The sequence below is a fragment of the Scardinius erythrophthalmus genome (genome assembly GCF_964197995.2).
Source record: "Scardinius erythrophthalmus genome assembly, chromosome: 1".
Lineage (NCBI taxonomy): Eukaryota > Metazoa > Chordata > Actinopteri > Cypriniformes > Leuciscidae > Scardinius > Scardinius erythrophthalmus.
Window position 1 is genome coordinate 38,280,249 of NC_138221.1, and position 14,878 is coordinate 38,295,126.

The 14,878-nt window shown below is 38.7% G+C and overlaps 1 protein-coding gene across 3 annotated transcripts in view; it reads right to left on the reverse strand.

The window, feature by feature from the left end:
- Positions 1-4,769: 4,769 nt before the first annotated feature.
- The window catches only part of card11 (caspase recruitment domain family, member 11), a 34,313-nt gene continuing 24,204 nt past the window's right edge, over positions 4,770-14,878 (reverse strand). The window contains exons 8-25 of one of the 3 annotated variants that reach the window (XM_081350095.1): positions 14,592-14,786; positions 14,291-14,440; positions 14,144-14,195; positions 13,898-14,004; positions 13,702-13,805; positions 13,442-13,494; positions 13,207-13,342; positions 12,979-13,030; positions 12,832-12,885; positions 12,621-12,747; positions 12,066-12,306; positions 11,799-11,883; positions 9,437-9,532; positions 9,208-9,328; positions 8,670-8,852; positions 7,656-7,780; positions 6,579-6,694; positions 4,770-6,430 (exon numbers count right to left, since the gene is read on the reverse strand). In XM_081350095.1, the coding sequence (XP_081206221.1) occupies positions 6,226-6,430; positions 6,579-6,694; positions 7,656-7,780; positions 8,670-8,852; positions 9,208-9,328; positions 9,437-9,532; positions 11,799-11,883; positions 12,066-12,306; positions 12,621-12,747; positions 12,832-12,885; positions 12,979-13,030; positions 13,207-13,342; positions 13,442-13,494; positions 13,702-13,805; positions 13,898-14,004; positions 14,144-14,195; positions 14,291-14,440; positions 14,592-14,786 (2,202 nt within the window). In that variant the 3' untranslated portion in view covers positions 4,770-6,225. Of the gene's footprint in view, positions 6,431-6,578; positions 6,695-7,655; positions 7,781-8,669; positions 8,853-9,207; positions 9,329-9,436; positions 9,533-11,798; positions 11,884-12,065; positions 12,307-12,620; positions 12,748-12,831; positions 13,031-13,206; positions 13,343-13,441; positions 13,495-13,701; positions 13,806-13,897; positions 14,005-14,143; positions 14,196-14,290; positions 14,441-14,591; positions 14,787-14,878 lie in introns of all 3 variants that reach the window. The other 2 variants (XM_081350094.1, XM_081350093.1) reach the window with 2 other exon arrangements.

Sequence of the window (14,878 nt, forward strand, 5' to 3'; positions counted from 1 at the left end):
ATCGAATCAGGAGACCCAGCCCTTGTCACATGACAACAAAGTGGCTTTTTGATTGACAAACGTTTTTCAAATATTAATATTTTAAACGAAATCGATTCACTGCTTATCATAGAAAAATATTATGCAGAGCTTTTTTTCAGCCTTTTAATGATATAGTACAAGACTCAATCCATTTTTTAAAGTCAGTTTAATGTAATTTAAGTTGAAATAACTTAAACATCCAAGTTAATTGTACTTAAAAGTTTAAGGCAGCAGCTTTTTTTTACAGTGTATTTTTCTTACATCAATGTCCAATCTCATTAGTCATATTCGTAATATTCTGCATTAATATTTGAGCTGGTCACCTCAAGTGAGCTGCAATGTTGATATGGTATGACCAACTGAATACCACTTTATCTCACACTTATTTAATCATGCCTCACAAATATTTTATATATATTTGCATGGGTTGTTACGGGGACAAAAAAGGCTCATAAAAAAATAACCGTTCATTCACCAGAGGGCAGTGTTAACCTGCGCATACATTCATGCATTTCCTTTTAGTCATGTTTTGCTAGTGCATGTAGCCTACATCATTGTTGTTGTTTTGTAAAATGAGCTCTGTCTGTTAGATTCATTCGTGTCGAGCCAAAAGAAAAGAAAAGAAAAGTCCCCTTTATTTATATAGCGCTTTACAATAGGCCTACATTTTGTTTCAAAGCAGCTTTACAGTGATAACTTTCGGCTGAAGTCAGTTCAGTGTTGATTCAGTTCTGTTGTAAAGTTCATTACAGTTATTAAACTAGTTCATTTCATCTATAAAGCAATTCTGCAAAAAATTATGTCATTGTCAGTCAGATCAATAATATTGTTAAAAAAGAAAAGAAAAGTTAGCTTCATCCGCAGGTTAAAAAAACATGAGCTCATTTATTAAAACATCTTGAATGGAAATCAGTCATCATTCATATGGCTTTGTTCAATTTTGTCTAATAGACACTGTCATTATGTGATTACACATACTGTCAACAATATAAAATAATATTTCATATTTCAATGTTTGCCCATGCAGCACAGTATCACAAACACAATTTTCTTATTAAAACCACAGGTGCAGTAAAGTAGAGCGGGCTAATTTAGTCCCACTGACCACCTACATATGAAAATCAGGGCTTCCGAAATTATCATATAAATAGTGACAATTTTTTCGTTCCTCCTCCAAGTAGATTATTCAATGCCATTCTCAGCACTGGAAAAAAAAACACTCTCTGATTACTGCGGTCCCGACGCAGAGTTCTTAAACCTATTTGTCGAGTTGATGTGCACAAGGAAAACATTTAATGGAAAAGCTTTCAAGTTGATTTTCAAGCAGGAGGTTAATTGGACTGAGTTTTTGGAGGGAAAATGAAATCAACATGCACACGAAATGCAGCTGAAGAGGCTTTCAGAAAGCAACACGGCCATGATTGCACATTTTCATCACCAAATCAGAAAGCAACAGAAATACAAGTATCCATTCTTCTCTTTGGAGTAAATTGCACATGATAGCATTCTTGGAGTGTTGAGGCGAGCTAAGGCTGAAATAACCATCACCGCCATCCATGTTTCACACTATATGCTTCCAAGCAAAGGCGGCAATGCAGCACCAAGTGCTATTACTTTGGGGATTCATATAGTTCATTCACGGGATACAGCAAGAGTTTTATTTAATTCACCATGCAAGATGCATTGGAGCTTTTTAAATGTTAATGTTCTAATGTACTAAAATCAGACAACAATTATTGTGGCATTAATAATTGAATATAAACTGTTGGTAAGTCACTGAATTGAAACATAGCCTTAAATGTAGATTTCATTTCTCTCTTTTTTTCTTTAAGTCTTTTGCATATTCTGGCGAATGAGCATGTGTTGTCAATGTCAGCAAAAACAAAACATTCATTCGTGTATGCATTTTACATAAGAAATCAGAACAGCATAGACTCTTTCAAAATATTAAAGCCTTTTAAAAATCTTGTTAATAAGCAGTCGTTTTAAAGGGACAAGTCACGCAAAAATGAAATATTTGCCTTTTTTTACTCCCCTTTATGTTGTTCCAAACCTGTACATCAAAAGGAGAATTTTCGAGGGATGTTCACGAAGCTCTTTTTTTAAGCAAGTACATATGCAAAAGTCTTATTTTTATGGTGATTTTTTGTTTTGGCCCCGTTCACTATGAACTATTGTTATAGGCCAAGAGCTTTAAAAAAAATTATTACAGAATGTTCATTTTTGGGGAACTAATCCTTTAACCTTGTTTTCTAACGGTTATTTAAGACTATTCCTTAAGAACATTTAGAACAAAGCCTCCTTGAGCGGATAACATAATGTTTTCAGGCACAAATGCTTGGAAAACACATTTAGCAAGGGAATCAGAAAGTAAAAGAGTCAGAAAACAGATTCAAAGCTTGTTTTGTCCAGTCTAATTAAGTGAGATAAGAATTCACTAAACCCAGCAGGCATCTGGTATCAGAGGACTAGAGGGAAATGTCTAATTAAATAAACAGCAAATAATTAAATTTATGCTATACTCTTTGATTCCAGCATATTGACTCTCATACTTGGAAAAGTGTATGTTATTAATAGAGGTTTGTACTTGATGGCCACGATGTTTTTAGCCTGAGGAAGGGTTGCTGGAAAAAAAAAACAAGGCCATGTTTATCAGGGGGAGGGAGAAAGAAATAATAACAAAATAAAAAAATAGCAATTGTATTTTTCACAAGCAGATACCAAATAAATGACAACTTTAAAGTGATATTAACATAAAAGAGCAGCATATGTGAACTTTAAAGTCCGCATGAAACGGAAGTTGCGATAGTCTTTTCTTCCCTATTGTAAAATCTTTTCTTCCCTAGCCTGTTCCCTATTGTGACGTATTGTGAGTGAAACGGCTTCTTGAACAAGAAAAAGTTGTTTTTTTTCCATGGAAATTGATTGGATCTCATGTGAGTGACAGATTGTCCCGCCCTCGCGCCAGTAAACACGTCATCAGAGAAGAGAAGAGAAAAGTTATTTTGATCAAAGATTATGAGGGCACATTTTTAAAATAAATTAAAACAGGGGTGTGATTCTTCCGGATAAATCCGGAAATCCGTCTTTTCCGACCTGAAAATTATGCTCTCGTAAATCATGCAAATCCTTTTTTTTTTTTTTTTTTGCGAGTCGCGCTCAAAGCACGGTTCGGGTATTGGTAAACATAATGACCGCTGTCAACGTTTTTTGTGCCCATAGACTAAGTTTGTGCCTCTGATTCATGTCTACATGTCACTAGTCCGTTCATTTGTCACGATGGAACTTCATTCAAAGCAGAGCTCCACCAAAGAGCCTTGCACTCGTTGCGGAAGGTTATCTAAAGTGTGCTAAGAATTTTGGACGTGTGGGGCGAACTATTTCTTTTCTTAGCTGAAGCCGACATCGGGACAAATGTAAAGAGGGGGGGGCGGGGTTGGGGGGCATGGTAGGTGCGCCGTATATTTTCCTGCTTTTTTGTCCTTTGCCAATCACACCTATGCTTAAAATTGATGTGCACGGAAAAATCATTCATAATAAATACTGCAATATTCCATAAAGAAACAAGTATTGTTCATTTCGATTTCATGGTGATTTTAAACACCTTCCAAGGGTGCAGCTGATGAGCAAACGCTTTCCTCTCCTAATCAAAGCAATGATCTTGTACATGTGTTTTTGTTAACACATTTCTCCACACATTCACACATAAAAGCATATTTAACAATGCGGAAAACATATTTATCTGTGCTTTGGTGAGCAGCTAGAAGAGGAGCTAAACGCCTTGTGCTTCTCAGAAGAAAGGATGAGTGAGATCTGATCGCTTATACACGGTTGTGGGTGAAATAGGGAGATACAGATGGCCTGAGACACAAAGGTTCTGATGTCTGTGACAGACACACTCCTTCATGGAGTCTATTATGACATTTCAGCGCCGGTGCTTCTCGCAGATTTGATTGATGGATGCAGGGACCACTGCATTCAACAGATCGGCAAGCCATCTGCCACAGCAAATCGACACGCTCGAGACGTACGCAACACTTCCTGTAGCGATCTTCTGTGTAAGAAAGGCACAAACAAAAACCGCTGGAAGTGTGGCAATGAAAAGCTCAAAGTTGTACATAGACTGGATTTTCATGTTGTGGGTTTTGAATATATTATGATAAAGGATACAAATCAGTTTGTGCACAATCTCTAAAGTAAATGGGCCACACACACGTTTGTTTGCCCAAGACATAATGTGTTTGCATTGATGTGCAAATTACATTTCTATATCTCTACTTCCCCTTGGCCTTTTACATATGCATTAATCCTAAACAAGAACCTGTCGCATTCAAAGGGAAGCAAGCACACAGCGTTTCATTCTGAACAACACGAGTTGCCCAGTCTTTTCAGGTGGTAAACATCTAATGTGATGTGTTGTGTTCTCCTTGTTTTAGTGAGCAGCGACAGATCCGAGAGCCTCTTCAATGGTGTTTACAATCACAGTGGAAAGTTGGTTTACCGTCAGAGTTGTTGTCTGCGAGTGACGCTTACTCTGAGAGGAACCACCACCACCACCACATAAAGCAACAAGAAGTCTGCTTGTCAGGGCCCAACTGAAATTTCCACTGCGCTGCTCGTGACACACTCTCTCCAGGATTTTTCCTCTTTTCAAGCCCTTTTGCTGTTTTTCACTTCTCATTTCAACAGCACAAATGTGTCACTTTCTGAAGCACATGTGCGTGAAGAGTGAGTTTTAACCCATAAATGCTGCTTCTCAAATCCTTTTATTACATAAAACACAGCATGCAGTGTTGTGTCAGCTGCAAAGTACATTCCTGTGTCCGCTTATATAACAATATGTACAAATATCATTAAAATCAAGGCTTTGGAGTAGGATATTTCACACACAAAAAAAAAGTTTCTTAATATCTTCAACATAATAGTGACAAATTTGTGTTGTTTTTTCCAAAATTGATACCGCTCAAAACAAGGATGTACACCCCTGGATAAGATGCCATTAACTAAAACACAAACATTAACTAAAAAACATCCTGTCATTTAGATAGTCGCTGCCGTTTCATTTTATTAAACAGGTGATAAGGCTGGCATCAATCTCAACAATAAATATATATATAAAATTATATACACATCTGTATGCTGTGTTTAAAATCACAAGGGTCAGAATAAGGGTAGTTGACATCAATCGTTCAATATTTGTTTTTTTATAATTATTACACTTGAAGTTTTTGATGACTTCATACATTCAAGGCGTGAATGACAACAAACACCTAAAATATAAATTTTCCCTTTATACATTCACATTAACCTAAAATGTAAAAATCCTATTATTCGTAAGCTACCCGTAAATCATGGTGTGTATAAATGGCAAACAGTAAATCATCTGTAAAGACGGTACATGGATACGAATATTTGGATAAGGCTTACATCAGAAACAGCTCTCATTATGATAACATCTAGAGAACATGAGAGCCCACTTCAGGACGTCAATGACAGCTTAAATAGACTCCAAAATAATGCCAACATTAAAAAATAAAATAAAAATCCACAAAGTTGAGCTCAGCATGTAAATACATATAATGCCACTGAACTACAGTATGCTTAAAACCTTGGCGAGTATTTAGGTAGCAGCTGAAATGGGCACCGAGAAAAGCCACAAGTGTGTTATCTGTATAAAGACCAACTTAGAAAACACATTACAACATGGGCTTGTATTAAAATAAATATAGAAGTGCCAAACGAACCATATTAACGTATGTAATGTGCCTTTAAAGATTAAAACTACATACTGTATACTGCAACAATAATTGCATCTGATTGAATTTACAGTTATACACAAATCGGCCAGAATAAAACTGAAGCAAAATGCAGTTGGCAGCACTATATTGAGCATTACAGGTGAATGCTGGGAAGGATAATGTTTTATTGACAACAGCTTCGCTTCAGGAGAATAATAGATAAGAATCTCAGGGGTGAGAACATTTCCACTGCTTACCATGTGAGCCTCAGGTGCAACACATGGAGCCGTTCCTCCACCGTGCGTTTTCTTTTTTTTTTTTTGACAGCAGAGAGAAACGCACCTCACCAAGCTGTGGCCTTTGACAGAGTCACTTCCTGTTCACAAGCCTGCGCCGCATGCACACGTTTCCCCCAATGTGCAAACAGACAGAGTTTGGAGCGCAGAAACTTGCTTCCGTGATCAGGTCACAGCAGGTCCTGCTCCACCCAGACCGTCTTCTTCTGCTCCTCAAAAATCTTGTCCTTGATGATCTTGACAAGATCCTCCACCCCACCCCATGAGTCAGGCTCCACGCTCGCGTACAAGCACGGCAGCGTCTCCAGCTCCTTCTCCTTGGAGCGACACATCTTCAAGAACTCCTCCTCAGAGTCCACCTTAAGAGGGAGCCGTCTGCTCGAAGAAAACATCACAAACTATTACTAAACGGTCTAAGGATCATTCGCCCATGAGTAATGAATCTTCAAACTGGAGCTGAATAATCGATATGACATGCATTCAAAGAGTGCAATGAGTCTGAAGACCTTGAAAGACTGCTTGCCTTAATTTTTTTATGTTCCTTTCACAGATTTTGATGAAGATCACGATGGGGTAGATCTCTCTCCTCAACAGGTCTTTCACACAGCTCAGATCAGCTTCCAGAAGACAGTGCTTATTCTAAGAAGCAAAAGACTGATTTAATAGAATGTATTTTCTTTTTAAACTATACACTTTCATTTTGCTGTATTCATGCGTTAACAATTAAAGCTGCACTTAATAAACTACATTGTAAATATTCATGTATAATTTAAAGCAGAAATGAGAATTGAGAACTCATCCAGCAAGGTGTCGGTTCTCGTTTTTTGTCCTGTTTTTGGCACACCTCTCGAACAAGATTTGCAGTGGAAAATTAGACTCATCTCCTGACACATTAGCAAGTGAAAAACAATATGCTGCCTCTCATCTAACCACCTGATAAAACCCCAACAAGCAGATTGCATCTGCAGCCATCAGGAGCAGTCTGTCTCCTACATACTACTGCCGATTCCCCTCTCAGTCACATTAAACACAGTGAGACTTTTTGAGTTTCCATGTTTACCATACGTGATAGGCTTTTACATAAAGGCAATGATCGACGCACACGTTAAATCTGTTTATCAAACAGTATAAAGCGATCATATCTTGGATTAAAGCGCTCAATTCATATGGATTTGTTTTATGACGCCTTTTTGGATCTTTGAAATTTTGGCTACCAGAACTGTCAATGGAGGGGACAGAAACCTCTCAGGTTTCATTAAAAATATCCTAATTTATGTTTCTTATGGATTTGGAATGAGGGACATGAGGGTCAGTAAAGGATTTCAGTTTTTGGGGTGAACGTGTGAAACTGCTGGCCTTAACTAGTATTTAAGAAGTTGGGCCAGGGCTAGGTGTAGTGTGAAAATCCCATTGGTGTCTTTAGGAAAGGGTTAAGCACTCACCAAGAGGAAGCTCTTCTAAATGATACTGTTTGGCAAAACAGCAAGCACACACATACTGACAAGCTTCTTGAGTAAGCAGAAGATGTGACCGCACATAAAAGCAAAAACATAATTTAGCTATTATTAAATTATTCTGAAAAGAACATTTATTACTGTACCTTAAAGGCAACCGCTTCGATATTTTCTGGGGTGATGCATTCATATGTGCCTGTCTGCTTTTCCTTGGAATAAATGATGGGCTCTATCTTCTGTTTCATGAGGAATTCATCTTTTGTCAAAATGTCTGGAAAGAAGATAAATTTATAGTTGTTGTAAGCAGGTGTGTCAAGGAAAACATTGCTTGCAAGGATGTGGTACTGATTCGATTATTCTTAAGTAGTTCCAGTACGTTAAATGTTATATTTATGATTATCTTGGAACTTTTGAAGAAGCACCATTACAATTAAAGTCTGTTGTGGACACTTAAGTCTCACATTTCAATTAAACAAAGAGTCTTTTCGACTGATTCATTAAAAGACCAGGTAATGAGATTCATTTCTTTCATGAATCTGACTATGGCACCTCGTTTTCTCTCTCGTCGCATTCAGATTCTCACAATCTCTGAAGCTGAGACTATTTATTTTGCCATGCCGGTGCAGAGTCAGTTTAGCACAAAAAAAAAAAAAAAAGATTAATCCACCTTCAGATTAATGAATGATTCAGTAATGTAAAAAAAAAAAGACCAATAAAACAAAAATAAATACAAACAAACAAAAAAATAAAATGCATATAGTCCTGAGTATTGGTTATTAGACACTTGCGCATAAACACCAGTCAATCTCTATGCCCTGCCCTACTGAAAACCCACTCTACATTAATAACTGATTAAGTTCATTTCTAACTGTAACAGCTGGATTTATCTGATATATTTACTAAGGTTTATTACATACATTAAAAATGCTATGCAAATACTTGTGCTAAACAAGGACTGAGTGGGTTGCTGCCTGTGACATAATAGTTGAAGTCATGGAACAAATTAAAATAAGGATCCATTTATTAAGATAAATATATCCTATATATGACCCATAGTTAGCAACCACTGTTTCTATATACAGAACAATATCTCTATCATCATCACCACAGTGTGCTGCTATAATTAGAAAGATAATTTGACCTCTTCCAGCTATTTTTACCTGGTTTGCAGATATTGAACTCCATAGCCCCTCCAAGATTAAGGAACTTCTGGACGATGGTCTTGGCTAGGATGTTGGGGGTGAAAAGGATGGGTCTTTTGCGCTGGCAGTGGTGTGGGGTCACTAGACTGTAAGGGATCAGATTCAAGCTCTTGTTTAAGTCGCTCTCTGGGTCAGATGTGTCTGAAAGAATGGAAAAAAACACTGCTAAATGTCAAATGTGAATCAGCATAAACACTAGAAATGGACATGAGTGGACTGTGAATAAGCATTTTGTTCCCATCCCTTTAAACCAATACATTTTCCAGGCATTCAAATATATATTTTTTGGAGATTGCACTCAAAAAGGGCTATTACTAGCTGATAAAACAATTTAGAGCATAACATTTCTGTTTCCAATTGCATTTCCATTAATTTTTCAGTCCTGGAAATCAAGCTTTAAAAATTCCCTTATATTTAGTATGAAAACCCATCTATATGGCATCCACTGCAAAGATTGCTGAAATAAACAAGTAAAGACAAGGCTGGGCAGTCTTACCCTCAGGCCTCAGGGTTTCAAAACCTGGTCTGGAAACTGATGATGGATTTCCTCCATTGACAATGCGGACACGCTCACTGCTGTTCATCCTCTTGTACTTGTTATCCACCCTGCTGACAAACTGACACCAGGGATCGCTTTTAATCTCAGCAAGACTCCACTCTTTTCCTATCTGCAGATAAGACCTCAGCCCTATGGCAGTGTGAGCAAACTCAAGAGGACCTGTTACCTGTAATAACTGAAAGATGAAGACACTGGCTCTGGACAGACGTGGACTAGACTTGGGGTCTAGAGTAGGTGTGGGTTCCTCAGGTTGTAGAGTGTTCTGTGAGCAGAAACGGAAGAGAGAGAATTCATTAGACTGGAAGACATGGAAAGTGAGATTTACCAGTAGAATTTTTTTTAAACTAAGCTGAAAAACGTCTCATTCCAAATCCATTGTAGGTAAAACATCACGACTATCAATAATGTGACATATTACCATACACACATCAACACCTACAATGTATTGAGCGACACTGATCAACAATCAGTAATATGGAGGTTAGCCAATCATAACAGAGGTGCAGTAGCAAAAACAGTTTGTTTAATTCTGATGTTCAAATTATGACTCTTTTGGTCCAAGAAGCATTGACTGACATTATAAAAAGACTTAAAAAGGCCTGTTTACACCAAGGACAATAACAAAAATAACTAATATAGCTGCAAGCAGCAATTAAGGGACCTAGCACAAAGAAGGCCCAATAAGTCATGCAAGCATGGCTGGGCATCAGAGCAACTGCAACAATGAGTAATTAAAGGCATATTAAGATCATGTTTGGCAAAATGCCTGAAAAATCATAAAGTGTCTATCACTTTCGACTAATAGATGGCGCTGTGACCAAATTGATGTGGTGTGGTCAGATCACCGTGACAATGACATGCAAAGTTTGGTGTCACTATGCCAAAGCATTGCTGAGATACAGCCTCAGAATCATTTTGGCATCATGCCTCAAATTTGTTGCTGAGGTATAAACAGCTATCGACACGAAATCCATAACTTTTTGTCGGCACAGTCTGAAGATGGTCTAGGAGGAGTTCGAAAAGTAGGTTTTTAAAGTTATCAAAATGGCGGACAGGAAGATCGGCCAAAAATGACAAAATTGGTATATGTTCTCAGCATGACCAAATGAATTATTAAGACCAGTGTCATTACAATAGGCTAATTTATTCAAATTGTTCAATAATTTCATTTTAACTTTTGACCACAAGTTGGCGCTGCCCAGAAATGTTTTGAGTGCTGTCAGTGCATGGTGCCAAAGACAACAATTGAGTTGCATAATGATACGCCAATGCGTTCGTAAAATGTAGCATTTTACAACACAATTCAATTCAAATTGAAAATGGCCGATATGGGAAATTGGGTATCGTTCGACTCGGCATGATGCACTGAATCTAAAGAGACCAGTTTTGTGATTTTTGGCTAATCCGTTTCGAAGTTTTAAGAAAACATTTTTTAGTTAATATCTCCTGACCTAAAATGGACTGAATAAAGCTCTCTACGAACTTGACATGTGATGCCGCGCTGACTGACATGTATGCGCATGAATCACTGTCATACGCACAAGCAGAGCAATATTGTAAGTTACTGCATGATAATACATTTTTAACTAGCAGAATAATAATGTATCACGATACACATAATCTCACTTTTAGTTGTCTTTTAACAATTATAGTATTTCGAAGGGCAAAAACATGAACTAACTATTGGCTTTACTTTTTCAAGTCTAAAGCTGTCACTTTAGCACGAGGCCAGTAGCATATATAGCATTAGCTCCTAAGCCTGAGCAAACTCGATCACGTCGAGCTAGGAGGCGTGGTTTCAACAACCAGGCACCTCAGCTCCACCCACCTCCCGCCTCTTTGCCCATTTTCTGTTATCCGGGAGTGACGCGCTGCCAAGATGGCGATGGCTGGCTCAATCTACTTAAGGCTTCAAAAAAACGCTCTTCAGAAACCTACGGGTGACGTCACGGACACTACGTCCATATTTTTTTTACAGTTTATGGTGCCAACGCAGTACGCACCTTCGGTGCTTGGCCCCTAATAAAATTTTTAATAATCGTTCTGATTCTATGAGAATGGCGCAAGCCACATCTATAACATTATTGACAGAAGAACAATATCGCTGATAAAAACATTGATAGTCAACAGAATCCACCACGTTACCGTGCGATGTTGTGGATGCTGCTAATATTGTTATAGTTTTCTTTATAGCTATCATTCTTGGGGTGAACGGGCCTTTAGACCTACAGTTGACCAGTACACAAAAGATGATGTTTTGTCATTAGATGGACAAAAACAGTCAAAATGAAGAAGGTCCATGAAGAAAGTCAGTCATATAGGTTTAAAATGACATGAGGGTAAGTAAATGATGATAGAATTTTCATTTATTAGGAGAACTATCCCTTCAAAATGATAAAAAGCTACAAAAAGTGTTGAATATGGTCCCTTTAATTGGCATTCAAGTTGTGTCCCGTCAGTTCTGACTCATCTACAAATGTAAAAGCCGAAAGTGGGCACATTTCTTCAACAATGCAGAAGGAACTGACCCGGAGCCCTCTCAGAGTTTCAACTTCCTCTCGACCTCCTCGACACATCAGCTTCTGAATCTTCACCAAGAGGAGCTGCTGGGCTCTGGGGAGGAGGTGACAGCTAAGTTTGCTTCACAGCTTCTCATCACAGTCAACACATATAAAAATGCACACCCACACACTCACCCACACACTGACAAACAATCTGCAGCAGACAATCGACAAATGTTCACACTCGATTTGAAACCGACACTATAATGGTCACTCATTGTTCAGTGTCCTTACCTGGAGTAGCTCGGTATGGTGCCTCTCTCCTGGTCCTTGTCGGTGAAAGCGTCCACACGGGCGCACAGCCACTCGCATTTGCCCTGGTGCATGGTGTCCAGAACATGGAGGACCTCGTCACATCGTACGTTCAGTGAGCAGCTGTCCGACTGGCTGTAGATATTCAGATTGAGACGTATGTAGAAGGAGTCTCCAGACACCACTGTGCCATCTTCAATATCCTTCAGCAGCCGTCTGTAGCCTGGAAACAAGAAAGCGGGCTCAAAACAGGACATTTTGTGGTCTAATAAATAACATCTGAGAACAGGAGCCATTGAGGTGCTGAGAATTGAATGCAACCCAACGCCACACTGAATAAGATGGTGTGTGTGATGGACTCAGAGTAGACTTCTACACCAAACAGAGCAGCAGCTCATTTGATTCAGACAGAACACCAAAGCCCTGTCTTTTCTTTAGAGTCTGCATATGTTATTAGGCTCTTCCCAAGACTTTTCGAAATATTGGACCCTCGCACTGAAATCTTGAAACTCTTTCCTTTTAAGAGTCTGGACTCACCATCATGGTTTGACTTGTAATGGAGATGCACCTGTCCAGTGCATCTCTGCAGGGTCCAGTGAGCTTCCTCCTTGGTACAGGTGTCCAAAGCCACACTCTGGGCTTCTCCACGAATACTGCCCTCCAGCTTGGGGAAAAACAAAATCACCACTACTACAGGTTTTTTGTTTTGTTTTTTTGGTTGTGGAACAAATGCAGGAGTTCAACTCACCATTAAAAGATGGTGTCCGACTTTAACTCCGGCCTGTTCTGCATCAGAGCCAGACTGGACAAAGGACACAAAGATGCCACTATCATTTCCACCAATCATAGTGATTTCTGACAGTAGGTTTTCACCAGAGAGAAAAAGGCTCTGCACCGGCCGCAATGAGTTTCGCTGAGGGCCTGAGGTCAATGAAGGACGAAATGGTCTGGAAAAAAAAAATAGACATGCACAGATCAAAGAGATGTTATAATATTGATTTATACTTTTGTAAAGTGAAGACGAACTGAGATGAGGGAGACATAAAGATTTTTTTTCTCAAAGTCACCAAAAAGGAGTTCACAGCAGTGTTCAAAGAATGGTTATAAATAACAAAAAAAAAACCTCTCCAAAGAGAATTTCCTAAAGATGTTATTGACTTGCTCCAAATCATAGGAGTCCATTGTCTCAGATTGGTGGGAAGATGAAGATGAATGGATGGATGAAGGCCCGTAGGAGGACATGTCTAAGTCGTGGTCATCTACAGCAAAAGAAAAATACATTTTTACAAAGACGAGTCACTTAAGTGTATGATTCAGATGGTGAGTGGGCAGAATAAATCATTTATGCATGTTCATACCCATGTCGGCATTGTCTCCACTGTCAGTATCTGCAGTTTCTGAACAGGGAAGACTGAAAGACAGATTCAGCACAGTAAATCTTACTCTATAATACCAACCAACAACAATTCACTATGACTTTACTATTGTTACTGCGTTAACTATGGTATTTTTTGTGGAAATGCAGTCTAAATAATCTATAAAAGAAGTAACAATATAGCCACAGCTAGTTTTAAAGACATACAGCTACACAAGTTTTATGTGTGTATGTTACACTTACCACCTGTGTTGAGAGTTTGGGTTCTCCTTGATCCTCCTGACAATGGATTGAGGGCCTGGAGGCTCTGGCGCAGTGGACAAGATGCTGTCGTTACGGGGACGCAGCTAAAAAAAAAAAAAAAAGCACATACACAACAGTTGCCTTCAAATTACAGCTACTTGGAGAGATAAACAAATGAGATGAAAATGAGTCATACATTTTTACAGAAGGTCTCTGCAGGAGAAATCATTACGCTGGCACTGGTAAGACCCGTGTTGTCAGAAGCCGCATGTTCTGATAGATCTCCATTGGTGAAAGGCAAGGCTACATAATAAGAGATGAAATTAAAAGAAGCCAAGCTCATTCTTATTGCAAACATTTGGTGAACGTTATCATGCTTTAACCACATATTAACTGCAAGTTTGCATACAGCACCATCAGAGCTCTTTAATAAACATTTTACTTGGGAATTGAGGACTTCTGGGTCCAGCTGCTGGAGATTTTGGTCTGTTAATCTAATAAATGAGAATGACAAATGTTGAAATGCAGAAATAATAGCTTATACCCATATAATAATTACAAAGACATTCAATGAGAAGTTTCTACTCACTCTGCCCTTGAGGTTACATCTGCGTTGGAGTTTAAACTCGTGATCATCAACAGTTTCTTCTCCAGAGTCCTCTGAAGGACCTCCTGTATTTGCATCAGGTTGCCCAAAGTGCTGAGCTATAATTAGTGGAGTAATGTCTCGTGGCAGACTCTGAGGGGGAAACATCATGAAAGAAATAAGAAGAAATATTCAGCGGCTTGGAATAAAGCATATATCTAATGCACCAACGACTGATATTGTGACATCAAAGACATGAAAGGGGAGTTTCAAACTAGAAAAAACACAATAGATAATGTCTCACCTGATCCAAACCATTTTCCTTGGCCAACCGTCTCAGTTTGCACTCAAGGTTGACTATCTTGGCTTCTTTGCGTACAATTTCAATTTGAAGTTCATCGCTCTTCTCTTCCAGCTCCCGTATTTGCTTGCGGTACTTGTCTTTGTCAACCAGGCATTGAGACACATGGTGTTGAGCATCATCTCTTGACTTGAAAGCCTGTGAGACGAAGAAAGCAATATTATATCGGTAGCTCTATATCGGTAACAGGAAGTGAACTGATTTAAAGCCATCGCTAGGAACACATTAGT